Source organism: Pleurodeles waltl, chromosome 5 (assembly GCF_031143425.1).
Source record: "Pleurodeles waltl isolate 20211129_DDA chromosome 5, aPleWal1.hap1.20221129, whole genome shotgun sequence".
NCBI lineage: Eukaryota > Metazoa > Chordata > Amphibia > Caudata > Salamandridae > Pleurodeles > Pleurodeles waltl.
The window spans coordinates 65,755,394-65,781,945 of record NC_090444.1 but is presented as its reverse complement, the minus strand read 5'-3'; the positions used below and the strand labels follow the sequence as shown (position 1 = coordinate 65,781,945).

Here is a 26,552-nt window from a genome sequence, read left to right as displayed (position 1 = left end):
TTTCAGCTAGGCAGTCCTTCTTGTTGTTGCAGGAATCTAGTTTCTAGGTTCAGGGAGAGCCCTTAAATACTAAATTTAAGGGCGTGTTTAGGTCTGGGGGGTTAGTAGCCAATGGCTACTAGCCCTGAGGGTGGGTACACACTCTTTGTGCCTCCTCCCAAGGGGAGGGGGTCACAATCCTAACCCTATTGGGGGAATCCTCCATCTGCAAGATGGAGGATTTCTAAAAGTTAGAGTCACCTCAGCTCAGGACACCTTAGGGGCTGTCCTGACTGGCCAGTGACTCCTCCTTGTTGCTTTCTTTGTTCCCTCCAGCCTTGCCGCCAAAAGTGGGGGCCGTGGCCGGAGGGGGCGGGCAACTCCACTAAGCTGGAGTGCCCTGCTGGGCTGTGACAAAGGGGTGAGCCTTTGAGGCTCACCGCCAGGTGTTACAGCTCCTGCCTGGGGGAGGTGTTAGCATCTCCACCCAGTGCAGGCTTTGTTACTGGCCTCAGAGTGACAAAGGCACTCTCCCCATGGGGCCAGCAACATGTCTCTAGTGTGGCAGGCTGCTGGAACTAGTCAGCCTACACAGACAGTCGGTTAAGTTTCAGGGGGCACCTCTAAGGTGCCCTCTGTGGTGTATTTTACAATAAAATGTACACTGGCATCAGTGTGCATTTATTGTGCTGAGAAGTTTGATACCAAACTTCCCAGTTTTCAGTGTAGCCATTATGGTGCTGTGGAGTTCGTGTAAAACAGACTCCCAGACCATATACTCTTATGGCTACCCTGCACTTACAATGTCTAAGGTTTTGCTTAGACACTGTAGGGGTACAGTGCTCATGCACTGGTACCCTCACCTATGGTATAGTGCACCCTGCCTTAGGGCTGTAAGGCCTGCTAGAGGGGTGTCTTACCTATACTGCATAGGCAGTGAGAGGCTGGCATGGCACCCTGAGGGGAGTGCCATGTCGACTTACTCGTTTTGTCCTCACTAGCACACACAAGCTGGCAAGCAGTGTGTCTGTGCTGAGTGAGAGGTCTCCAGGGTGGCATAAGACATGCTGCAGCCCTTAGAGACCTTCCTTGGCATCAGGGCCCTTGGTACTAGAAGTACCAGTTACAAGGGACTTATCTGGATGCCAGGGTCTGCCAATTGTGGATACAAAAGTACAGGTTAGGGAAAGAACACTGGTGCTGGGGCCTGGTTAGCAGGCCTCAGCACACTTTCAATTGTAAACATAGCATCAGCAAAGGCAAAAAGTCAGGGGGCAACCATGCAAAGGAGGCATTTCCTTACACATGGTGACAGCACTGTTTTCAAAGGTACTTGTCAATACACCACATTGTATGTTTAAAGCCTGCGTTGGTTGGCAGGTGATCTGATATTAAGACTGACTTGTCAGAAAAATGGGCTGATGTATCTAAGGGTTCTGGGCCTATGGGTAATTCTGAAAGGCCAAGTTTCTTATTGTAAAGAAATGGCTCCCTGTTGCAGTTACCCCCCACTTTTTGCCTGATACTGATGCTGACTTGACTGAGAAGTGTGCTGGGACCCTGCTAACCAGGCCCCAGCACCAGTGTTCCTTCACCTAAAATGTACCATTGTATCCACAATTGGCACACCCTGGCATTCAGATAAGTCCCTTGTAACTGGTACTTCTAGTACCAAGGGCCCTGATGCCAAGGAAGGTCTCTAAGGGCTGCAGCATGTCTTATGCCACCCTAGAGACCCCTCACTCAGCACAGACACACTGCTTACAAGCCTGTGTGTGCTAGTGAGAACAAAATGAGTAAGTCGACATGGCACTCCCCTCAGGGTGCCATGCCAGCCTCTCACTGCCTATGCAGTATAGGTAAGACACCCCTCTAGCAGGCCTTACAGCCCTAAGGCAGGGTGCACTATACCATAGGTGAGGGTACCAGTGCATGAGCATGGTACCCCTACAGTGTCTAAACAAAACCTTAGACATTGTAAGTGCAGGGTAGCCATAAGAGTATATGGTCTGGGAGTCTGTTTTACACGAACTCCACAGCACCATAATGGCTACACTGAAAACTGGGAAGTTTGGTATCAAACTTCTCAGCACAATAAATGCACACTGATGCCAGTGTACATTTTAGTGTAAAATACACCACAGAGGGCACCTTAGAGGTGCCCCCTGAAACTTAACCAACTAGCTGTGTAGGCTGACTGGTTCCAGCAGCCTGCCACACTAGAGACATGTTGCTGGCCCCATGGGGAGAGTGCCTTTGTCACTCTGAGGCCAGTAACAAAGCCTGCACTGGGTGGAGATGCTAACACCTCCCCCAGGCAGGAGCTGTGACACCTGGCGGTGAGCCTCAAAGGCTCACCCCTTTGTCACAGCCCAGCAGGGCACTCCAGCTTAGTGGAGTTGCCCGCCCCCTCCGGCCACGGCCCCCACTTTTGGCGGCAAGGCTGGAGGGAACAAAGAAAGCAACAAGGAGGAGTCACTGGCCAGTCAGGACAGCCCCTAAGGTGTCCTGAGCTGAAGTGACTAACTTTTAGAAATCCTCCATCTTGCAGATGGAGGATTCCCCCAATAGGGTTAGGATTGTGACCCCCTCCCCTTGGGAGGAGGCACAAAGAGGGTGTACCCACCCTCAGGGCTAGTAGCCATTGGCTACTAACCCCCCAGACCTAAACACGCCCTTAAATTTAGTATTTAAGGGCTACCCTGAACCCTAGAAAATTAGATTCCTGCAACTACAAGAAGAAGGACTGCCTAGCTGAAAACCCCTGCAGCGGAAGACCAGAAGACGACAACTGCCTTGGCTCCAGAAACTCACCGGCCTGTCTCCTGCCTTCCAAAGATCCTGCTCCAGCGACGCCTTCCGAAGGGACCAGCGACCTCGACATCCTCTGAGGACTGCCCCTGCTTCGAAAAGACAAGAAACTCCCGAGGACAGCGGACCTGCTCCAAGAAAGGCTGCAACTTTGTTTCCAGCAGCTTTAAAAGAACCCTGCAAGCTCCCCGCAAGAAGCGCGAGACTTGCAACACTGCACCCGGCGACCCCGACTCGGCTGGTGGAGACCCGACACCTCAGGAGGGACCCCAGGACTACTCTGATACTGTGAGTACCAAAACCTGACCCCCCTGAGCCCCCACAGCGCCGCCTGCAGAGGGAATCCCGAGGCTTCCCCTGACCGCGACTCTTTGAATCCTAAGTCCCGACACCTGGGAGAGACCCTGCACCCGCAGCCCCCAGGACCTGAAGGACCGGACTTTCACTGCAGAAGTGACCCCCAGGAGTCCCTTGACCAAGTGGAGGTTTCCCCGAGGAACCCCCCCCTTGCCTGCCTGCAGCGCTGAAGAGATCCCGAGATCTCTCATAGACTAACATTGCGAACCCGACGCTTGTTTCTACACTGCACCCGGCCGCCCCTGCGCCGCTGAGGGTGAAATTTCTGTGTGGGCTTGTGTCCCCCCCGGTGCCCTACAAAACCCCCCTGGTCTGCCCTCCGAAGACGCGGGTACTTACCTGCAAGCAGACCGGAACCGGGGCACCCCCTTCTCTCCATTCTAGCCTATGTGTTTTGGGCACCACTTTGAACTCTGCACCTGACCGGCCCTGAGCTGCTGGTGTGGTGACTTTGGGGTTGCTCTGAACCCCCAACGGTGGGCTACCTTGGACCAAGAACTAAGCCCTGTAAGTGTCTTACTTACCTGGTTAACCTAACAAATACTTACCTCCCCTAGGAACTGTGAAAATTGCACTAAGTGTCCACTTTTAAAACAGCTATTTGTGAATAACCTGAAAAGTATACATGCAATTTTGACGATTTGAAGTTCCTAAAGTACTTACCTGCAATACCTTTCGAATGAGATATTACATGTAGAATTTGAACCTGTGGTTCTTAAAATAAACTAAGAAAAGATATTTTTCTATATAAAAACCTATTGGCTGGATTTGTCTCTGAGTGTGTGTACCTCATTTATTGTCTATGTGTATGTACAACAAATGCTTAACACTACTCCTTGGATAAGCCTATTGCTCGACCACACTACCACAAAATAGAGCATTAGTATTATCTATTTTTTACCACTATTTTACCTCTAAGGGGAACCCTTGGACTCTGTGCATGCTATTCCTTACTTTGAAATAGCACATACAGAGCCAACTTCCTACACTTATGATCCAACCATCTGATCAATCAGTGAAATAAATAAACACTGCCAGATGATCAAATGGGTAAATAATATTCTAAGAATCTCTACAGTGTAAAAAATATTAGATCAGACTTAAAACATGCTTCTAAAACTTTTACCTTTAATCCAAGCATACAAAACTGTAGTAAACAAAAAGAAAGGATAAACAATGATTTATTGACATCACTAAACAAAACTCATGTAGAATATTATTAGAACAGTCTTTCTTGCTACCTTGGCAAAATAAGTTATATTATGTTGCCCATTCAGAAATAAATAAAATAGGACTCATCCCCTTACCTTTTTAAAAAAAAATCCATTTTAGTTTGTGGTTGTACAGGTGTCCAGCAGTGTTTATTTTTACACCAATGTGTGCTCATTCCCTTTCGGTGGGCTATAATAAGTTATTATAGGCTAAAAACTAAAACAGGACAGCCTAATTATATCACACTGCACATCTACATGTCTACATGCCTACAAATTAGTGTGCCAACAGCCAGGGGTCCGGGATCACGTGTTGCCAAACAATGTAAATGGGCAGTTTTAAAAACGGCTCCCGAGGTTGAGTTCTGAGGCAAAATGTGAGACGTTTTAGGGGGGGGGGGGGGGGGGGGCGGAGGGGGGGGGGGGGGTTGGGGGTAGAAGAGGGGAATTATTTTCCTCCATACCATGAGAGGGGTGAGGTATTAAAGGGAACACAACAATCTCCTGGGTTCTGTCCAGGCCAAGAGAGGGGGCCTTAGTACCAGTCAGCAGCCACTATAATACTTAACTTGTAAAATGTAATGATTCTCAAATGAGATGGCCACCAATAGCTGCCACAGCAATATCCTACAGGATGCAGGACAGCTCTCAGCTGAACCAGTCCGCTATACCAGCATTTTGCAGGGCAAAACAGCAACTGTCCAAGCTTTTTTTGTTTGTTATAATTACTCCACTCACACGTGGTTGGTTTAGGTGGGGAAAAAGGAAAATATTACAAAATGATTTTATCAGGAAGTCTTTGTTTGATTATGCATAAACGGTATTTTACATGCTTGATTAATTGAGCCTAATGTTCAGCGTTAGCTAAAGAGGCTATTGAGACATTAGAACGCATGCAGTCTTGCTAAGAAGGCATTTATGAATAATTAAGGTGGCTGTCACTAAACATACATAAAACTATGCCTCTTATTGTGCACAAACGCCTCTGCATATACCTAGTAGTGAGCAGTGGAACAGAAGGATATCTGCTTGAAGATCACTTCTGTAACTATAGGGAGACTGGCTTAGCACATCTACTTGAAAAAGGTCTATACAATGATTGAGAATTTATTTCTGCATTATTTAATCAACTGATAAAAAAAAATATACACTGCTGCACATATTTTAGTTATGTCCGTCTACGTATTTTACTCTCGAATTATAGCCAAGGTTTAAGCAGGCCTCTTGAAATTGACATTACCATCTATTCACTTGCCTTGCATTACTACTTATTGTAGAGCTCCCAGACACAGTAAGAGGCAATAAAATCATGCAAAGTGAAAACTATCAGCAGTGTAGTGTCCATGGAACGCTCTACGATTTTGTTAATGTTGCTTTTCCTACCTCACTGTCTTCCTCCTCTTCCTCAGCCGCCTCAGATTCATTCTCACTGTCCTCAAATATGGCAGACTTGGTGCCACGCTGTGGCTTGCCTTCAGAGGAAGAACAGGATGGTCCAGCTTCGCCTACAGAAGAGGTCGCCTTCCCACTTCCGCTCACCTCTGGCTTTTCTGTTGTGCTGCTCGCCTCTTTGCTCGGGGTGTCTCCTGCATGACTGTTCCTTACTTTGGAGGTGTCCAAACTGGAGGAGATCCCAGTAGCTTCTTCTTCAGCCTTGCAGTTCTTGCTCTCCCGATCTCCAGAGCCTACCTCTGGTTCCAACTCTCCATTAACAGTAAGTTCTTTGTGAGCTGCTTTTTCATCCTTGTTGCAATATCCCTTCTCACCAGCATCCATGGCTGCCTTGTCCTTTACGCTTTTGGCACAGTTTTGTCCATAGCGAGTTAACAACTCTTCAATAGTCATTGTAGCTTCCTCGTGCAAAAGGGCAGTTTCCTCATTATCCACTGAAATAAAAATAGAAAGTACAATATTTTAATTGACCACTCAAATCAAAGCAACCGGAATTCCCAAAATACATGAATGTGTCTAAAACTTACATTTTTCAATTCATATTTTATATGGTTGCAATAGAGAAGAATGTCTAAAAAAATGTAAAAGGATAATGCACAACTTACCTTAAAAAAATATTTATTCAACAGGAAACGTGTGCATTCTATTGGCAATCCTGCCAGAGAGACAGAGGACATACATTCTGAGGTGCTGGGTAGGTTTGGCTTTTGGGAAAATTGCTAAAATTTAAGGTGGGATGGATGAGGCGAAGCATGGTCCTTACGCCATTGGCATGCATTCATGCAAGAGGGCATCTTAAGTGAATACAAGTCTGAATTTGGAGGCTGGCAAAAGCAGTGGGCTGCAGGTAATTCTTCAGATTAACTGGCTTCAGTTTCTTAATTTATGTAGGACTCGGATGGATTTAAGCGATGTTGGAGATAACCAAATATTTCCAAATGAAAATTACAGGACTAATGCATACTTGCACTGAATAATCTCCAAGCGCCATCCAGTCTCTGGAGACTTGAATTGCTAACCATGAAGTTTGAGATGGAGAGTTTGTCCCAGCACTGGACCCTGAATTTGGGAATCCATCTCCCAAGTAAAACAGTATTCGTAAAATGCATTTTTAAACAGGCTCACTCCGCATTTAATTTTGAAGATCTTAGTACAGTAAATGAGGACTTGAAAAGCACAAAATGTGCTGGCAGATGTCAAAACGTAGGGACACCAATAAACAGGAAGATTTATTTAGAAGAGCTGTGTTCGCTATCAAATTTCTTTTGACAGCTATCAATCATACGAAGGAGGTAAGAAGCAGGGAAGATTTGAGGAGTGGGTATGAAAAATCTTCCCTTTGACTTGCCAGTAAATGGGGTTATTTCACACTTCATCCACATGCTTCTCTTAAAAGCAGGAAACTGATAACTTTTTATGGTAATCTTTCCACTTCATAAAAGTGGAGACTTTCCAACCCATCACGAAACTTAAGTTAGGAAGAAATAGGTTTTGACTGGGTAAGTGTACGAATGAGTAGCCTGGTTGCATGTTCACTTGTAACACAATACCATCCTCATGGTACCCTCTTTAAAGATGTGTGCACTACGACTTATTACATTTAGGCAATATGCACTTGGACCTCACTTTCACAATACACAAGAGCTGATAGTCATGCTATAAAATATTAACTAGAGAAAAAGTGACTACTCTGTTGTGCAAATGCACCCTAGGACAGAAATAAACAAAGTTTCCAAACGTGGGTCTTTAAGTTTTAAGATGTATGTGCCTAAGAGTTACTATTCCAGGCTGCATTGCCTTCTATCACTGCAACCAATAACATGAAAGTTCTAACGTAAACCATTACTCAAGGGATGCATCAGGGGTGTCTCTTTTCTTGAATTATCCCATCTGGAGGGACAGCCTGCTGGTTACTCCTTGCCTACTCCTCCAGTACAGGACATTTTAATTGTAGAGAAGTAGTATTTGTGGGTGGCTAAAAGCAAAAGGACTAGCGCATTCCATGTGATTTAAAGATGGGACATGTAAGGAAATGCCTCCTTGGCATGGTTGCCCCCTGACTTTTTGCCTTTGCTGATGCTATGTTTACAATTGAAAGTGTGCTGAGGCCTGCTAACCAGGCCCCAGCACCAGTGTTCTTTCCCTAACCTGTACTTTTGTATCCACAATTGGCAGACCCTGGCATCCAGATAAGTCCCTTGTAACTGGTACTTCTAGTACCAAGGGCCCTGATGCCAAGGAAGGTCTCTAAGGGCTGCAGCATGTCTTATGCCACCCTGGAGACCTCTCACTCAGCACAGACACACTGCTTGCCAGCTTGTGTGTGCTAGTGAGGACAAAACGAGTAAGTCGACATGGCACTCCCCTCAGGGTGCCATGCCAGCCTCTCACTGCCTATGCAGTATAGGTAAGACACCCCTCTAGCAGGCCTTACAGCCCTAAGGCAGGGTGCACTATACCATAGGTGAGGGTACCAGTGCATGAGCATGGTACCCCTACAGTGTCTAAACAAAACCTTAGACATTGTAAGTGCAGGGTAGCCATAAGAGTATATGGTCTGGGAGTCTGTCAAACACGAACTCCACAGCACCATAATGGCTACACTGAACACTGGGAAGTTTGGTATCAAACTTCTCAGCACAATAAATGCACACTGATGCCAGTGTACATTTTATTGTAAAATACACCACAGAGGGCACCTTAGAGGTGCCCCCTGAAACTTAACCGACTGTCTGTGTAGGCTGACTAGTTCCAGCAGCCTGCCACACCAGAGACATGTTGCTGGCCCCATGGGGAGAGTGCCTTTGTCACTCTGAGGCCAGTAACAAAGCCTGCACTGGGTGGAGATGCTAACACCTCCCCCAGGCAGGAGCTGTGACACCTGGCGGTGAGCCTCAAAGGCTCACCCCTTTGTCACAGCCCAGCAGGGCACTCCAGCTTAGTGGAGTTGCCCGCCCCCTCCGGCCACGGCCCCCACTTTTGGCGGCAAGGCTGGAGGGAACAAAGAAAGCAACAAGGAGGAGTCACTAGCCAGTCAGGACAGCCCCTAAGGTGTCCTGAGCTGAGGTGACTCTGACTTTTAGAAATCCTCCATCTTGCAGATGGAGGATTCCCCCAATAGGGTTAGGATTGTGTCCCCCTCCCCTTGGGAGGAGGCACAAAGAGGGTGTACCCACCCTCAGGGCTAGTAGCCATTGGCTACTAACCCCCCAGACCTAAACACGCCCTTAAATTTAGTATTTAAGGGCTACCCTGAACCCTAGAAAATTAGATTCCTGCAACTACAAGAAGAAGGACTGCCTAGCTGAAAACCCCTGCAGAGGAAGACCAGAAGACGACAACTGCCTTGGCTCCAGAAACTCACCGGCCTGTCTCCTGCCTTCCAAAGATCCTGCTCCAGCGACGCCTTCCAAAGGGACCAGCGACCTCGACATCCTCTGAGGACTGCCCCTGCTTCGAAAAGACAAGAAACTCCCGAGGACAGCGGACCTGCTCCAAGAAAGGCTGCAACTTTGTTTCCAGCAGCCTTGAAAGAACCCTGCAAGCTCCCCGCAAGAAGCGTGAGACTTGCAACACTGCACCCGGCGACCCCGACGCGGCTGGTGGAGATCCAACACCTCAGGAGGGACCCCAGGACTACTCTGATACTGTGAGTACCAAAACCTGTCCCCCCTGAGCCCCCACAGCGCCGCCTGCAGAGGGAATCCCGAGGCTTCCCCTGACCGCGACTCTTTGAATCCAAAGTCCCGACGCCTGGGAGAGACCCTGCACCCGCAGCCCCCAGGACCTGAAGGACCGGACTTTCACTGGAGAAGTGACCCCCAGGAGTCCCTCTCCCTTGCCCAAGTGGAGGTTTCCCCGAGGAACCCCCCCCTTGCCTGCCTGCAGCGCTGAAGAGATCCCGAGATCTCTCATAGACTAACATTGCGAACCCGACGCCTGTTTCTACACTGCACCCGGCCGCCCCCGCGCTGCTGAGGGTGAAATTTCTGTGTGGGCTTGTGTCCCCCCCGGTGCCCTACAAAACCCCTCTGGTCTGCCCTCCGAAGACGCGGGTACTTACCTGCAAGCAGACCGGAACCGGGGCACCCCCTTCTCTCCATTCTAGCCTATGCGTTTTGGGCACCACTTTGAACTCTGCACCTGACCGGCCCGGAGCTGCTGGTGTGGTGACTTTGGGGTTGCTCTGAACCCCCAACGGTGGGCTACCTTGGACCAAGAACTGAACCCTGTAAGTGTCTTACTTACCTGGTAAAACTAACAAAAACTTACCTCCCCCAGGAACTGTGAAAATTGCACTAAGTGTCCACTTTTGAAATAGCTATTTGTCAATAACTTGAAAAGTATACATGCAATTGAAATGATTCAAAGTTCCTAATGTACTTACCTGCAATACCTTTCAAACAAGATATTACATGTTAAATTTGAACCTGTGGTTCTTAAAATAAACTAAGAAAAGATATTTTTCTATAACAAAACCTATTGGCTGGATTTGTCTCTGAGTGTGTGTACCTCATTTATTGTCTATGTGTATGTACAACAAATGCTTAACACTACTCCTTGGATAAGCCTACTGCTCGACCACACTACCACAAAATAGAGCACTAGTATTATCTATTTTTACCACTATTTTACCTCTAAGGGGAACCCTTGGACTCTGTGCATGCTATTCCTTACTTTGAAATAGCACATACAGAGCCAACTTCCTACAGGACAGAAATGCTGTCTCTGTATGCTTGGGACACCCGAGCAGCAGTCAAAGGATTGAGAGTTGTAGCCTATGTATGTTACTACAAAAAAATTAAAAAAATAAAAATAAAAAAATAAAACCTTGGTGACCGCAAATGCTGTTACACGTCACAAGCATAGAAAGTGAACAATTCCCTACCACGATTGTTTAACTGCAGCTGTTTAAAAGAAGAGGGTTAATTTAACCCAAACCCTTACTCCTCAATCTTGGTAGCAAATTCAGGATCGCCTTTTTTTTGGGGGGGGGGGGGGGTAACGTTTTCAGTATTTATGCTTCCATTCCTTCATGTCTTTCCTCAGTGTGTGGGGTGGTATAAGCTTTCTTTTCCATTCTGGGTTTATGAATATCAATGATGATCGAATGACGCAAACGTTAACTAAGGTTAATTAAGTCAGTGGTGTCATCATTAAAGTCCTTAACAGCGCTTCCTCCCAGTCTCATCCAGTCATCAGACTGGAAGCAGAACTGCTGGATTTAGGTCAGACCTCCTTTTGCAGATCAATGAAATAAACGGAGGACCAACTGCACTGAGGTCTGTGGCGTTTACTAGCTGCTTAAACGCAAGGCGCAAGAGTAATTATTTCTGTAAATTAAGCTGCTTATGAAGTTGTTCAATTGTTTTCACAAATAAAAAAAAATGAAAAATGTGTTAGTCAACAATGCAGCCTTCAGGTGCGATAAAAAAAAGTAAAAATATAAATGGCTTTAAATGATACATTTTATTAAAACAAAATACAACATTTATCATGTCAAAAAGCACAGTTTGAGGCATTTCTCTTATTTGGAGAAAAAAAAATCCCACACGTAGCTAGACGTCGATAGTTTGTCAATATCAACGAAGATCTGTAGAAAAGTGCCCCTTTCTGTCATGGCCATCTCCACTTTTTGCCAGGGATACAGATGTGCACCGGGTCCTTGCTAACCAGGACCAAGTGACAGTGCTCTTTTCCCTAAACACAAGGGAAAATGGTATAGTTGTACCCAATTGGCACACTTTAGCACCTCTATAAGACCCTAGTACAAGGTAGGCCTGGTTCCTAGGGAATGGGTCCTAAAGAGGGTCCATAAGGGCTGCGCTATGTATTGTGCCTCTCTACTGGACCCCCATACAAATTGCACACTTGTCATGGTGCAAGAAATGAGTGAAAATACGACATGACGCACACACAATGTGCCATGCCAAAATCACTTACTACAATATATGTAAGTCACCCTATAGCAGGCTTTGAAGCCTTAAGGCAGGGTGCATTATATTTTATGTGAGAACATACCTGCATGAGCAGATATGTCCCTGTGGTATCATTTTCCATTACAAGATATTGCAAGTGACCGGGCAGCCATTTTGAGGACATGTACTGGGCATTGGTCATCACGAGCAACCCAGCTACATGATGGCTGCACTGAAAACCGTGGGGTTTGGTATCAAACACCTCACCTTGATGAACCCATACTGATGCCAGTATAGGATTCATTATGACAAGCACCCTTAGAGGTGCCTCCTGAAAACCTACTAGCTGTCTAGTGCAGCGGTTCCCAAGCTGTAGTCTGTGGCCCTCCAAGGGTCTGTGACACAGTCCCAGGGGGTCTGCAGACCTGGGCAGGCAAGAAGGCACTTCTTTGCCTGGGGCCTATGACTGAAACACATGTGTGATTTCATATTTATTACATCCTTTGTGCTGCAGTTTTAAAAGCACTGCAAAGTTCTTTGTATATCCAGCAGGTTTCGTTCAAAAATAAAAGTATCAAGATAACTCTGGTGAGTAGTGTACCTGCTGGAAGGAGAGAGATGGGCGTTTTGTCTAGTGACAGTTTTCACTCATCTAAGGTAGCGCAGATGGTTAATATGCCTGCTGCAAAGAACGTGTATCACGCAAAGAACAGTATTTTATGTGCATAGCACAGTAGGTTACTAGTTTTGTCACAGAATCTTTTGTCACTGTGCAGTTCATAAGCTATAATCATAGTCTAGCACAGTGAGCTATGAACTGCTATTAATGAGCTGCCTGCATACTGCATGGTACAGGCTATAAAGTTATGCCCCCCCCCCGTCTTTAATTATCCTTATGCTGCTAAAAAAGGCCTGCTTGCCTAGAAATACATTCTTATTATTAAAGTCAACGCTAACCACCGTGTGGATGACATGTGAATCCTACACCTCTTAGTCCCCTGTAAAGTGCTCCGACACCCTACACTGGTATGAGAGGTGCTATAAATCAAATGAATTACATGCGTCAGGGAGGCTATGGAGATGAGCAGCCCTTACGGTTTTACTTCCTTTCCCCACTTCATATTTATGTGAAAAAGCTTTCTCAGATCTTATGTAACTAAAAATAAAAACAGAAATCGCTTGGGAAATGTATAACCTGGTCTGTGGATTCACTAAATAAAACTAAACATTGAAAATGGAGTCGCTGCAATGCAAAGCCAATCATTCCATTAAAGTGTTCAGATTTTGCTTTTTTTTTTTATCAACATAAAACAATTCTCTCTTTAGTAAGTGGGAGTATTTGTTTGGTGTGTACTTGTTTGTATATTTTTTGAGAATTACTGTTTGGAGGTCCCCGGGTTCGAGTAGAGATTCAGTGGGGGTCCTCAGGAGTCAAAAGGTTGGGAACCACTACTCTAGTGTGTTGGCTGACCGGTATTAGCCAGTCTGCCACCACAGATGAATTTCTGACACCCTGGAGGTGAGAGCCCACACACTCTGAGGCCAGACACTGCCTGCTCTGGAGGACGGTGTTCACAAATCTTCCCCGTCCTGAGGTCCATTTGGCACCAGGACTGGCAGGAAATTAGCTATGCAAGTAGGTGTGTTGCATCACCAGGCTTGTCAACCCCCTAAGGTGGGCTGCCTGATGTGCTCTACAAAGGAAGGGTTCCACCATGTTGGTTGTATTGTAATTTGGAAAGGATTATGCCCACTTTCCAAAGGAAGTGGTCATAAAGGGGGTGTAGTCATTTTAGGCATAAGGTGCCCATTGGCTACTACCCTACACTCGCCTAAGCGCCCCTAAATTGAATACCTAGGTGGGCCCCCTTACACCATGAACTTCAATTTGACGGACTAAAGAAGAAGGACAAAGAAGAGGACTATGGCGCCAAACCCTGCCTACCTGCTCTAGGCCCAACAATTGCCCAACTCCCTTGCAGTGGAGGAGACACTTCCCTACACCAGCAGGCACCAACTGAGACTGCCCAATTCCTCGCTTTGCTGACCCTTGGGTCCACTGCGGGAGCATCTCACCAGGAAGAGGATCCAGAGGGTCTAGGACTGCAGCGTCAGCACATTTGCCTTCAAGACGCTGAGCCTGCTCGCAGCCTCTCTGCACCAATATCCGGGTACCGACGCTAGTTGTAAGTACCAAGGATTGTTCGTGTCCAGCCATTACTGCTGCAACAACACACCTGCACATCGAGGGATTTCAACAGAAGCCAGCTCCATTTCAGAAATCGTTATGCTTGGTTTCTTTCCTCTTTTCTGCAGGTATCCCAAGAACAGTGAGAGCCTTTACCTCGCCAACCCCGCCAAACAAAACACCAGGGCAGGTAACTCCAAGACTGCTAGTGGGTCTGAGGACCTTGGCCCCTACTTACCTGAAGTCCAGAAGTACAGTCCTGTAAGTAGTTTGCGAGTGACCCTGTGCAATGTATGTTTTCCCCATAGGAAAATATTATCCGTGTTCAAGGCTCATGCCTTAAAATCCGACAGCGTTATTTTCAGTATTTCTTAAAATCATTAGCTCGAATAGTACTCACCTGATCCTATAGATTTGGGTGTCTAAATTAATATAAAAATCTGTGCTATTTTTCTACATCGGTCTTGAGTTTCTTCTCGAGTGTGTGTCTTATTTGACTGTATTCAACAAATGCTTAACACTATCCTCAGATAAGCCTGAACTGCTCGTCCTCAGATAAGCCTGAATTGCACAGCCACACTATCACAAAAGAGAGCATTTGGGATTATTAATTTAGGACTGTAAACCAATATAGGTCGACTGGACTACATGCATGGCTAGCCCTATATTGGTACACTGCATAGCTACCCACCTTCCTAAAAGATCCAATGACAGAACAAGAGATATTTGAAAATAATTTAATAAAACTGAATAGTAAATCTGATCTGGAAGTTGCAGACAGAGTCTAGAATCCAGTTTTGTGGGCAGCTGTGTTAAATCAAAATTCAATCTGTCGCAGACTAGATTAGATTAATCTGGACAAAAAAAAGTCTTCCAAGTGTATAGTGAACTGCAACAAAATGTATAGGTTCAAAATCAAAAACAGTCCCAATTGTTGAAGGTCGAATAATTACAATGGGTCCTTTAGGCACCTATTCTGACTGAGTCCATTAGTTAGAAACTGCGCAAACAAGATGAATAAACAAGCCTTACAATGCTGAAACCTCAAATATTCACTCTCAAGGCTGTAAAATAGCCAGACAAGCCTGGAGAACTCAGAAATCCCTGTAATCCAAGAAATGTCAATCAATAACTAGGATTATCCTGCGTCACTTGATAAATCAAAGAATAAGCTATTGTTGCCTTCACTCTCATTTAGTACTCATCTCATCTGACCTCTGAAGAGGTCACAGGACGGAAATATACAACTTATAAAAAACAATGATGGATTTCCCAGTTTTATACCCTGCAAAGCTGATGGACAATACCAACCATATGGCAACAGGTTTGTTTTGGTCATGGCCAATGTTAAAGACAACCCCTAACAGTAACTTATGAGAAGACTGAGAATCAATACAAGGAAAGATACATCTTGCAGCTAGGAAGCACACAAATTGTAGTTCCCTAGTAAATAAACGAAATGGCCATTAAAGTTTCGGCGGCACTTCCATACCTTTCAAAGCACCCATCATAAGGTGCCAAATACAGTATATTACACTAACACCTGGGCTGACAACCGCAATTTAAAAAGGACATTGGAATGTAGCAAGGACACATCTTTTCACCAAAGGTAGGTAAAGCCATTTTCTAGCCTCAGAAAGTTTAGGTAAATTGATTAAATTATCTGACAAAAAATTCCAACGGAATACATCTGCATCAATTTCTACTTACCATCGTCCTCCTCAGCCACTTTCTCCTTGTCATCATCGTGGTCATTAAGAGGCCTCCCAGCAATCTGACACAGCTCTTTTATGACGTCCTCAGTAGTGAGTTTGCTATCGATGGCCAGAAAAGCATCTTCCAAAGCCTAAACCCAAAGAAAGTCAGATCACAGAGGACAAAAATAGTAGAAAAAATTCACTAGCCAGGGGATTCATGCACTAATGTTTCTGTAGAATTATTTCCTCTTAACACTGCAATCATGTGAAAGGGAGACTGGTCTTCAGGAACACTCAGTTAATTTAATCACTAATAACAGCCATTAAATCAAAGTATGTTCTATAGAAAGAAGCATGCTAAAAAGTAGAAGAAAAAAACGAAGAAAAAAAAACTAAAGCTCAAACCCATTAATGAAGAAATAGCAGCTTATTCAAAGAACAGCCCTATTCTGTTGCAGTATATTGCTCCTATACAATGAAGGAATAAGGTTCTTCTCCTCTAGGATTGCATATTACTTGAGTAAGTGAAGTACTACCATTTTTTAACAAAATCTTTCTTGTCCTCGTATATCCTAGCTCTCTGTAGTTATCTGATATATGATTATCATTTCAACAACCATTAAAGGTATATTTTGTTTCGAACTGGAGAGAAATTGTTTTTTCTTGTAGTTTTGATTTTTTTTTTTTTTTAGACATGTAACTACTGAACAGCTAATTTGAAGAAGAAAAATACAGGGAGTGCAGAATTATTAGGCAAATGAGTATTTTGACCACATCATCCTCTTTATGCATGTTGTCTTACTCCAAGCTGTATAGGCTCGAAAGCCTACTACCAATTAAGCATATTAGGTGATGTGCATCTCTGTAATGAGAAGGGGTGTGGTCTAATGACATCAACACCCTATATCAGGTGTGCATAATTATTAGGCAACTTCCTTTCCTTTGGCAAAATGGGTCAAAAGAAGGACTTGACAGGCTCAGAAAAGTCAAAAATAGTGAGATATCATGCAGAGGGATGCAGCACTCTTAAAATTGCAAAGCTTCTGAAGCGTGATCATCGAACAATCAAGCGTTTCATTCAAAATAGTCAACAGGGTCGCAAGAAGCGTGTGGAAAAACCAAGGCGCAAAATAACTGCCCATGAACTGAGAAAAGTCAAGCGTGCAGCTGCCACGATGCCACTTGCCACCAGTTTGGCCATATTTCAGAGCTGCAACATCACTGGAGTGCCCAAAAGCACAAGGTGTGCAATACTCAGAGACATGGCCAAGGTAAGAAAGGCTGAAAGACGACCACCACTGAACAAGACACAAGCTGAAACGTCAAGACTGGGCCAAGAAATATCTCAAGACTGATTTTTCTAAGGTTTTATGGACTGATGAAATGAGTGAGTCTTGATGGGCCAGATGGATGGGCCCGTGGCTGGATTGGTAAAGGGCAGAGAGCTCCAGTCCGACTCAGACGCCAGCAAGGTGGAGGTGGAGTACTGGTTTGGGCTGGTATCATCAAAGATGAGCTTGTGGGGCCTTTTCGGGTTGAGGATGGAGTCAAGCTCAACTCCCAGTCCTACTGCCAGTTCCTGGAAGACACCTTCTTCAAGCAGTGGTACAGGAAGAAGTCTGCATCCTTCAAGAAAAACATGATTTTCATGCAGGACAATGCTCCATCACACGCGTCCAAGTACTCCACAGCGTGGCTGGCAAGAAAGGGTACAAAAGAAGGAAATCTAATGACATGGCCTCCTTGTTCACCTGATCTGAACCCCATTGAGAACCTGTGGTCCATCATCAAATGTGAGATTTACAAGGAGGGAAAACAGTACACCTCTCTGAACAGTGTCTGGGAGGCTGTGGTTGCTGCTGCACGCAATGTTGATGGTGAACAGATCAAAACACTGACAGAATCCATGGATGGCAGGCTTTTGAGTGTCCTTGCAAAGAAAGGTGGCTATATTGGTCACTGATTTGTTTTTGTATGTCAGAAATGTATATTTGTGAATGTTGAGATGTTATATTGGTTTCACTGGTAATAATAAATAATTGAAATGGGTATATATATTTTTTTGTTAAGTTGCCTAATAATTATGCACAGAAATAGTCACCTGCACACACAGATATCCCCCTAACATAGCTAAAACTAAAAACAAACTAAAAACTACTTTGATATTAATGAGTTTTTTGGGTTCATTGAGAACATGGTTGTTGTTCAATAATAAAATTAATCCTCAAAAATACAACTTGCCTAATAATTCTGCACTCCCTGTAAAAACACACACACCCCATTGGCTTTAAAAGCAGCAGTTTTGTAGATCAAATCCTCTTATGCTCATGCAAATTGCGCTTCTTGAAAAACCACCTTATCACACGGCAGTAACAGTACTCGAATGTTTCCATTCAGTGCCTATTTCTGCCTTTGACCATGTACAGCTATCTGCTGCATTTGGGAAGGTTTAAATTAAAAATGCACTTATGGCTTTGATGGTTTCCATTTGTACATATTGGCAAAGTACTGCAGGTTGAGGCAAGGGGCAGCTTCCAGCTTATTTACAAATAAATATTTTCCAAGGAGTTCGCACCAATTGAGAAAGAGTCCAGTTTGCCACTTATCTGAAGCAATTTACTACCTGCCAGAGACATGTAGAACACCTAAATGGGTTGCACCACATACATTCTGCATTACATTCACCATGATTTCTCTCTCAACTATCACAAGTTTGTAATACTATTTGCTTAAGTTTTCTATATGGCACTATCTTTCTTATATCTTTTGTTTATTAATTTGCTGCAGACTCTACCTACAGGGTGGAAATGGGAGAGAGACCAAAGACAGAGGGGTGACAAAATTAAATGATTGTTTCTCCTAGTCCGAGTGATTGTTCTATTCCCAAAACCTTTCCAACCTAATTCCTCCATAATTAGCTTCAATTATACAGACTGGTTACTTTTTAAAAGAACTGGGGAGGCTGCGCAACAGAATGTTGAAAAGGACAAGGACTACGTTTAGTTGCACACGTTGGCAGCCACATCAAAGCTCTGCAATCAACAGCAGTTTTAGCTCATGCACAAAAAAAGCAAAATTCCTAAAGGCCGGTAACAGCAAAGCACATACAAGGTCGGAGAGGCAAAGTCACCATCAAGGACACTTAATTCTTTTCAGTTTGCAATGACAAGAGAAAAGGGGAAATTAATGAGAAGGCAATGATGATAGTCATGAGGGACTGTGAAGATAGGACAAAAGGACGTGATGACCACAATGGGGACTCTACTTCTAGTTAACCAAAAATTAAAGGTAAAGAATTTACGTCGCGCTGAGCCATCACCCTTAAAACTTTGCACACCAAATGGTGTGATCAGATTTTCAGGGCTTAGGACACTGAAAATACTTGCTGTTGCTATGACCTCCTTTAAATCAACATCTCAACTTCCATCACCCCAAAAATAAACAATATTTGAAGGGGGGGAATGGGGGACCTAGCAGGCACAATGAGTGTAAAATAGAAACCAAAATCTTAACTCACTTCAAAACGTACACACGGTATTAACCTCGGAGCATCATTCTACCTCCACATACCTCAGTTCACATATGTCACCCAATATGAAAGCCTTCAACTTGGTGAGCTGACAGCTCTCACCAAGCAAAAGCGAATAAGGTTGGCTTTCTGCAATAGAGCTGTCAAAACATCTCTCACTTGCAGAAAGTGAAGTTTTTATCTGTCTCCCCTGCACACAAATATCCATGCAGGGAAGACCGATAAAAACATTGCTTCCACATGCAGGGAACTGCTACTTAAAGCAGCCCCATCCTTGTGGGAGCAATGCCAGCTCCCAAAGGTCCTGTCACACACACTCTCTCTCTCTCTCCTATCCCATAATGGGAGGTGGGGGCTGGAGGAGGAGAGCAGAGAAGAGGGAGCGGGTACCATCATGTTTAAGGTCACAGACCCTCACACTGAAAGTTGAGGGTTCAAGTCCAGGTGTGTCTGTGGTCATTCCCTACTTTAATTTGTTTTCAACATCAAAAGTTGAAGACTCATAATAAAGGGTGATCTCACTCTTTTTAACGACAAATACATTTTTATTTTTAATTTGTCCAGAAATCTCATTCTAAGTAGATCATCCATCTGAACCTAAAAACTCTCTCTCAATTTCTCTTTTCCAATCTTTCACCCACTCAAACCCTAACACACCCAGACACTCACACCCACTCACAGACCCACACAGAAACGGACGCACCAACTAAGACACTGATGCACCCCCCTCCCCCTTGCACCCAGAGACTCACACCTGCTCTCACCCCAGATATATCATCTTGCATCTATTTTCACACCAAGAGCGGCCACGGCCAATTCCTACTGCGCACTGACAATGGGCCGTGCAAAGCATTGGGTTGGGTGGTTAGGGGGGTTGCCCGCAGGTGGTTGGATTAATGTATAGTAATGAAAATTACTTTACAATAGAAAACAAACTGAAATTCACTGAAGAAAAAAAAGTTACAGGGATGTTGTAGTTAGGCTCACATTTACAATGTACCAAACCATAGAAATTCACTTCTTATAGTAAGAGTTATTACAAGTAACTAACTTTTGCCCTAAGGTAACAGTAACGCGCACCTCCGACAAAGCACTGCTAATTACCCCGCAAATTACAGCACTCATGAAGTCTTTGATAACATCAAAATGTCAATGTAACCTATGCAGAAAAATTATTGATCAGGTAGCTTTGCATGGCGGGGCGCGAGTTATAGTTAGTAGTTACCTTAGTTATCTAAATTAACTATAAACTCATGCTCTAACAGGTGAATTTCTATGGTTATGTATGTTTAAAATAGGAGCCTAACTATAACGTCTCTGTAACCTTTGGCTTTTTAAGGAAACATGAAATATATATAAACATATATACACACACACACACACACATATATATATATACACACACACACACACAAACAGACATGATATATATCATTTTATTCTGAAATATTTGATGCAAAATCTAACAAGAATGAAACGAAAATCTGCATGAATTTTCATATCCATTTATCTAGGTGCTGTAACCGAATAAGTTGTTGTAAGCAGTCAGAAGTGGTTCAATTAATATTCATTTAATATTTAGAACTACCAGCAGCTCTCAGCAGGTACAGAGGGCCTCACATCACTCCCATTAAGTAACCACTACTTTGGGCATTTGCAATAGCATTCGAAATTCCAGCAGAAGAGACGGGGACAAGATGATTCTGAGAGCTGCAAGTAATCATTAGGTAAATGAAGGCTTGAGGCAAAAACTTGGAGGCAGTTTGGGTTGAAGTCTGTTCTGTGCACATATTGGTTGTGTATATGGGCTTATGCTACACATTTTAAGATTGGCATTGTACATCAGCAGCAGATTTATACAAAATATGTGCTGAAGCCCTGTCCTAAGTAGGAGTCACCATTTAACTATCACTAATGGATGTATTATTTATCCAAGTGGTCCCCAATTTGTGGGTGCTAGCTACCGTCCTACGTTTCCTGGGTAGGTTGGCAAGTTATGAGGCCACTTTTAGGGTCACTCCAGCACCCTTCATGGAGGACAAATATCCCCACAACATGAAAACCTCTAATCGCAACTAACCCATGTCAAAGCAGAAATATATTTGGCAATCGGTTTGGGAAGACTGAAAGACCATATTGGACTATAGTTTGTGTGTTTAATTATTACAGAAAAATATTAATATTCTCACCTTTTGTAACTTGCCTTCCTTATAGGCTTTTTGATCCTTGATGATTTCTGGTAGGTGCTTGGCACAATACAGAGCAACTTCCTCCCCTGGAATAGTACAATAAAAAAAGTTAGACATGGTTCAATGTGTATTGGTCATTTCCACTGGTCCTATGTTTTCTTGTGAGCCCATGTTATGTTCTTATACAAATCAGTACCATATATCTACAGGCAACCATATGGTGGAATGCATTTTACTGTTAATTGAAATTCTTTATTAGTAGTGCACGAAAACCATTTCAGGAGGAGTGAGGGCAATCTGATATTACAGGACCCCAATAGTGTCAGCTAGAGTATTTAGCCTCGGATATCGAAGGTCTCAATATTGCAGCTCCTCAAACTATGCATTAACACACACACAACCAAATACCACACACAACATTACAACTATTTACAATGTCAGATGGAAAGCCAACCGGAACCCCTTCCTGAAGGTGGTCTGCAAACTATCCGAGCTGTAAAATACCTACCTAGAAAAAGATCAGTGGGAAACCAACACACTAAACCCAGACTAGCCCTAGTAGTTCTGAGCACCTTTAACTGTTCATGGTGTTCAATGATGTTATTTGGGATGTCATCAATTACGTCAGAACATGCTGCAAGTGATATAACATCTCAGGTCTTAAGCAGTGAATTGTAGGGGTGCAAGTACTAGTTAGCTCTGCCAACTATCATTAGTGAATTTTTGTTTTGAGTGTCAATGGGAGATACATAAATATTCATTGAAGAAAAAAAACTAAGGTTACAGGGATGTTCTAGTTAGGTGCACATTTCAAATGTACAAACCATAGAAACTCACATGTTAGAGAGTTCTCAAGTAAGTATAACGCATGCCCTAAGCCAACTAACTCGCACACCATTGCCATGCACAGTTTTTTCTTGAAAAATGTACTGCAAATATAACATTGATGTTATTAATGATGTTGGACAGCTCCAGTTTGCTGAAAGTGGAGTTATGTTTGATCGGAGCGATCACCAATGGCCACTTCACCACGAGGGGTGCAGGGCCTATGCTGCAGCTATATTTTCCCAGTTTCAGGCCCTCCAGGTCCTCATATCACTGCTGACCCAGCGGCTCCTTCCTAACACTTCCACTGCAGTCAATTGTCTTCTCTTGGTCCCATCCAACAGCTCCCAGGGGCCATCATCGATGCCACTCTAATGTTTTTTTCCACATAGACCTAGGCTCCTTGCTGCTACCAGGAGGTACCTGCATACGGGTGACAGGATTCTCTCTTCCCCTCTCCTGCCCCCACCCCTCTTTTAGTATCAGGCTGCTGTACTAATGAGGTGAAATCTTTGCCCAGGCAGTATTAGCATATTTTCTAATAAAATAATGGAGTAATACCACCAAAAAAGCTGCAGCATCAAGCCACATAATTAACCTTTTCTTGCTGCATAATTTAGTCAAACTTGTTGCATAATTTGATGCTCTCCCAACGCATAGTTCCAGCGGCACTGGTGATATTACTGAGGTTTCACAAGGAGCACGCCTGTGCACAAAGTTACAGGGCTACTATGTGAATATTTTTTTTTAGATGAAAGGGAGAGTTTCGCCTTTGGAAATTATTGTTTTTTGTAGCAAATGCCCAGTTGCTCCTTCAACAATGTTTTGCATAAGCCATGACAAATGTATGCTCTTGCCCAGGGTACTGGGTATATGGCAAGTTGAAGTAATACTGTGTCATTTTTTTTTCTTTTTTATGGTCTGTGAAGAACTTAAAGATTCAGCTAAAAATACAAGTAATTTTGTGTTTACTGTTGCACATATCTCACAAAAAAAACACAAGCTCACTGATTTAGAACAATACTTTTGCCGTCTACATAGGACAGTGTTTTAGAAGGAAGGTTTTAGCCACTCAGCAGAGATGACTTCTAGGTGGATGACTGCTGACTAGGTTCTAACTAGAGCTATGGCGGGCAGCTCTGAAGCAGGATCAAATACTAAGACAATGTAGGAAGTTGGCTCTGTATGTGCTATTTCAAAGTAAGGAATAGCATGCACAGAGTCCAAGGGTTCCCCTTAGAGGTAAAATAGTGGTAAAAATAGATAATACTAATGCTCTATTTTGTGGTAGTGTGGTCGAGCAGTAGGCTTATCCAAGGAGTAGTGTTAAGCATTTGTTGTACATACACAGACAATAAATGAGGTACACACACTCAGAGACAAATCCAGCCAATAGGTTTTTATATAGAAAAATATCTTTTCTTAGTTTATTTTAAGAACCACAGGTTCAAATTCTACATGTAATATCTCATTCGAAAGGTATTGCAGGTAAGTACTTTAGGAACTTCAAATCATCAAAATTGCATGTATACTTTTCAAGTTATTCACAAATAGCCGTTTTAAAAGTGGACACAGTGCAATTTTCACAGTTCCTAGGGGAGGTAAGTATTTGTTAGGTTAACCAGGTAAGTAAGACACTTACAGGGCTTAGTTCTTGGTCCAAGGTAGCCCACCGTTGGGGGTTCAGAGCAACCCCAAAGTTACCACACCAGCAGCTCAGGGCCGGTCAGGTGCAGAGTTCAAAGTGGTGCCCAAAACACATAGGCTAGAATGGAGAGAAGGGGGTGCCCCAGTTCCGGTCTGCTTGCAGGTAAGTACCCGCGTCTTCGGAGGGCAGACCAGGGGGGTTTTGTAGGGCACCGGGGGGGGACACAAGTCCTCACAGAAATTTCACCCTCAGCAGCGCGGGGGCGGCCGGGTGCAGTGTAGGAACAGGCGTCGGGTTCGCAATGTTAGTCTATGAGAGATCTCGGGATCTCTTCAGCGCTGCAGGCAGGCAAGGGGGGGATTCCTCGGGGAAACCTCCACTTGGGTAATGGAGAGGGACTCCTGGGGGTCACCTCTCCAGTGAAAGTCCGGTCCTTCAGGTCCTGGGGGCTGCGGGTGCAGGGTCTCTCCCAGGCGTCGGGACTTTGGATTCAAAGAGTCGCGGTCAGGGGAAGCCTCGGGATTCCCTCTGCAGGCGGCGCTGTGGGGGCTCAGGGGGGACAGGTTTTTGTACTCACAGTCTTAGAGTAGTCCTGGGGTCCCTCCTGAGGTGTTGGATCGCCACCAGCCGAGTCGGGGTCGCCGGGTGCAGTGTTGCAAGTCTCACGCCTTTTGCGGGGAGCTTGCAGGGTTCTTTAAAGCTGCTGGAAACAAAGTTGCAGCTTTTCTTGGAGCAGGTCCGCTGTCCTCGGGAGTTTCTTGTCTTTTTGAAGCAGGGGCAGTCCTCAGAGGATGTCGAGGTCGCTGGTCCCTTTGGAAGGCGTCGCTGGAGCAGGATCTTTGGAAGGCAGGAGACAGGCCGGTGAGTTTCTGGAGCCAAGGCAGTTGTCGTCTTCTGGTCTTCCTCTGCAGGGGTTTTTCAGCTAGGCAGTCCTTCTTCTTGTAGTTGCAGGAATCTAATTTTCTAGGGTTCAGGGTAGCCCTTAAATACTAAATTTAAGGGCGTGTTTAGGTCTGGGGGGTTAGTAGCCAATGGCTACTAGCCCTGAGGGTGGGTACACCCTCGTTGTGCCTCCTCCCAAGGGGAGGGGGTCACAATCCTAACCCTATTGGGGGAATCCTCCATCTGCAAGATGGAGGATTTCTAAAAGTCAGAGTCACCTCAGCTCAGGACACCTTAGGGGCTGTCCTGACTGGCCAGTGACTCCTCCTTGTTGCTTTCTTTGTTCCCTCCAGCCTTGCCGCCAAAAGTGGGGGCCGTGGCCGGAGGGGGCGGGCAACTCCACTAAGCTGGAGTGCCCTGCTGGGCTGTGACAAAGGGGTGAGCCTTTCAGGCTCACCGCCAGGTGTTACAGCTCCTGCCTGGGGGAGGTGTTAGCATCTCCACCCAGTGCAGGCTTTGTTACTGGCCTCAGAGTGACAAAGGCACTCTCCCCATGGGGCCAGCAACATGTCTCTAGTGTGGCAGGCTGCTGGAACTAGTCAGCCTACACAGACAGTCGGTTAAGTTTCAGGGGGCACCTCTAAGGTGCCCTCTGTGGTGTATTTTACAATAACATGTACACTGGCATCAGTGTGCATTTATTGTGCTGAGAAGTTTGATACCAAACTTCCCAGTTTTCAGTGTAGCCATTATGGTGCTGTGGAGTTCGTGTTTGACAAACTCCCAGACCATATACTCTTATGGCTACCCTGCACTTACAATGTCTAAGGTTTTGTTTAGACACTGTAGGGGTACCATGCTCATGCACTGGTACCCTCACCTATGGTATAGTGCACCCTGCCTTAGGGCTGTAAGGCCTGCTAGAGGGGTGTCTTACCTATACTGCATAGGCAGTGAGAGGCTGGCATGGCACCCTGAGGGGAGTGCCATGTCGACTTACTCGTTTTGTCCTCACTAGCACACACAAGCTGGCAAGCAGTGTGCCTGTGCTGAGTGAGAGGTCTCCAGGGTGGCATAAGACATGCTGCAGCCCTTAGAGACCTTCCTTGGCATCAGGGCCCTTGGTACTAGAAGTACCAGTTACAAGGGACTTGTCTGGATGCCAGGGTCTGCCAATTGTGGATACAAAAGTACAGGTTAGGGAAAGAACACTGGTGCTGGGGCCTGGTTAGCAGGCCTCAGCACACTTTCAATTGTAAACATAGCATCAGCAAAGGCAAAAAGTCAGGGGGCAACCATGCCAAGGAGGCATTTCCTTACAGACAACATCTGAGAGAAAGGAGAATAGAGCAGAATCCGTGTGTGTTTTTTCAGTCAGTGGAGTTCTAGCCCACTACTCTTTTTCAGAGATTCTGAGGGACATGATGGCAGTCATGATGTCCCTTCGCAAGTACAGTCTGTGCAGCAGACTAACTGTAGCAGGGTAGACCAACCCTGACAGCAGGCATGTGCAGCAGCAAGCACAGACAGTGTTCTCTTGACAGCCCCCCAATTTAATGCAACCCCTAAATCCCCTTCTTAACTGGCACACTGGATGTAAAGTTGACACAGCCAATCTTTGGCCAAGTGACTACATCCATCTCTTTTTGGATGTTGACTTCCTTGAGCAAACTGTGCAGCAAACACATTTGCATGCAGAACAATGGCAGGGGAGTACCAAGGCATTCTAGGGCCTTATTCCAGAATAGACCAGTGGACTCATACTTCTTTAGGAATGGAAGGCATTTTTGGGCCTTAAGCACAAAATGGGGTTAGTGCACAAACCAAGCTTGTAGTCTTAGTGGTCTACTCGCATGATTTTGCTAA

General features: G+C 44.9%; 1 protein-coding gene across 1 annotated transcript in view; it reads right to left on the bottom strand.

Annotated features, from left to right (window-relative positions):
- The window catches only part of PPM1G (protein phosphatase, Mg2+/Mn2+ dependent 1G), a 217,583-nt gene that overhangs the window by 153,927 nt on the left and 37,104 nt on the right, over positions 1–26,552 (bottom strand). Inside the window, exons 3-5 of the mRNA XM_069233575.1 lie at positions 21,332–21,417; positions 15,627–15,762; positions 5,742–6,244 (exon numbers count right to left, since the gene is read on the bottom strand). Of these exons, the coding sequence (XP_069089676.1) occupies positions 5,742–6,244; positions 15,627–15,762; positions 21,332–21,417 (725 nt within the window). The remainder of the gene's footprint in view (positions 1–5,741; positions 6,245–15,626; positions 15,763–21,331; positions 21,418–26,552) is intronic.